Raw genomic sequence first — 2,051 nt, forward strand, 5'->3', positions numbered from 1 at the left:
GGCAGCAATGGAGAAACAGACATAGAGAATAGACTTATGGACATAGAGAGAGGGGAGGAGAGGGTGAGATGCATCGAAAGAGTAACATGGAAACGTACTCTGCCATATGTAAAATAGAGAGCCAATGGGAATTTGCTGTATAGCTCAGGGGCTCTGTATCAACCTAGAGGGGTGGAATGGGCTGGGAAATGGGAGAGAGGTTCAAAAGGGAGGAGATATATGTATACCTATGGCTGATTCATGTTGAGAATACAATAAAATTCTCTAAAGCAATTATCCTTAAATAAAAAAATTAATTAAAAAATATAAAACAAGGGAAAATTTGCTGGATATCAAAGGAAGAAGAAAGCTTATTAAAATGAGCTACAAGTTAATATAGAAAAGTTGAAATCAAAGAAATGGAAATTCAAGAAAATAAAAGTAGCAAGTTCTGCTTTCATAGTCTGATCAAACAGTCACAATATCTGACTCCAAAGCTTTGACCTCTTCAATCTTAGGTACTTCTTCAGTTTTACAATTGACCTTTATATATTTCCCTTCACAAACAATGCTTTCAGAGCCCTCTTCATGTCTTTATTCCTCAGGCTATAGATGAAGGGGTTCAGCATAGGTGTGATGACTGTGTACATCACCGAGGCTGTTGCACTTGAGTGTGCATTGTGGGTAGCTGCAGAGCTAAGGTACACTCCAAGCATCGTACAATAAAATAAGGAGACGATGGTGAGGTGAGATGCACAGGTGGAAAATGCTTTATATTTCCCCTGAGCTGATGAGATTCTGCATACAGAGGAAACTATTTTAGAATATGAACAAAGGATACCAAAGAAAGGACCACCACACAGCAGGACAGCTGCAAAATACATCACTATGTTATTAAAAAAGGTGTCAGAACAGGCAAGTTGGACCATATGATTGAGTTCACAGAAAAAGTGGGGAATTTCAATGTTTGTGCAGAAGGACAGTCGCAACACCATTAAGCTTTGTAATAAGGAATTCAGGACACTTATGATCCAGGATATCAGCACCAGTAGTCCACAGAGCTGGGGGTTCATGATGACTGTGTAGTGGAGAGGTTGACAAATGGCCACAAAGCGGTCATAGGCCATCACGGTCAGGAGGAGGATGTTCAACACTGCAAAGAGGATGAGAAAATAAATCTGTGTGATGCATTCTTTATAGCTGATAACTTTGCTTTGTGTCCAGATATTCCATAGCATCTTTGGGATGGTGGTGGAGGTGAAACAGATGTCCACAAAGGACAGGTTGGAGAGGAAGAAGTACATGGGTGTGTGCAGGTGGGCATCTGAAGTGATGGCCAAGATGATGAGCAGATTTCCAAACATAGTGGTCAGGTACGTGGAGAGGAAAAGCCCAAATATGAGGGGCTGTACTTTTACTTCCTCTGAAAGTCCCAGAAGGAGAAATTCTAGAATTTGCGTATCATTGTCTGGTTCCATGCAGGAAGGTGACTTCTGGAAAGAAAGGCTATAACATGGTTAATTTTCACACAAACTTGTTTTACTCACATATTCAAAATGGTGTTTCAAATTTATATTTTGTTGTCAAATATTAATTTGATATTTTGTGTACTTTGTATAGCCCATTGAAGGTATAATTCCATAATGTGGAATTTTTTCCCCAATCAGCTTTTATCATAAGGGTCATGAGTTTTACACTTTTAACGAGATTTCATAATGTAATTCAAGAATGTAATACAAAGTCTATCGTTTTTAAGCACTGTCTAGGCAATGAGTAAAAGGTGCTAAAAAGCAAAAGTCCCCAAAGTCTCATTTCAATGATAGAGAATGAATATATATTGGGAATGTAAGTTGATATAGGCACTATGGAAAATAGTGTAGAGATGCCTTAAAAAAACTGGAGTAAAACTACCATATGACTCCACAATCCCACAAATGGGTATATAATCTGAGAAAGCTATAAACTAAAACTACATATGTACCCCAATGTTTATTGCAGCAGTATTTACAGTAGCCAAGACATGGAAGCAACCTAGATGTCCTAGATGGATAGATGAATGGATAAAGAAGTTG

At 38.4% G+C, this 2,051-nt stretch overlaps 1 protein-coding gene across 1 annotated transcript; it reads right to left on the reverse strand.

Moving 5' to 3' along the window:
* Positions 1-524: 524 nt before the first annotated feature.
* LOC133251798 (olfactory receptor 7A17-like) lies at positions 525-1,457 on the reverse strand. The gene has a single exon (XM_061424588.1). It carries the CDS (start codon positions 1,455-1,457, stop codon positions 525-527), a length of 933 nt encoding a protein of 310 aa, XP_061280572.1.
* Positions 1,458-2,051: the final 594 nt, after the last annotated feature.

This window comes from Bos javanicus, chromosome 7, assembly GCF_032452875.1.
Source record: "Bos javanicus breed banteng chromosome 7, ARS-OSU_banteng_1.0, whole genome shotgun sequence".
Classification (NCBI taxonomy): domain Eukaryota; kingdom Metazoa; phylum Chordata; class Mammalia; order Artiodactyla; family Bovidae; genus Bos; species Bos javanicus.

Bases quoted from the DNA above. Each gene is read 5' to 3' on its own strand.
- LOC133251798 (XM_061424588.1), bottom strand. From the start codon at position 1,457: ATGGAACCAGACAATGATACGCAAATTCTAGAATTTCTCCTTCTGGGA.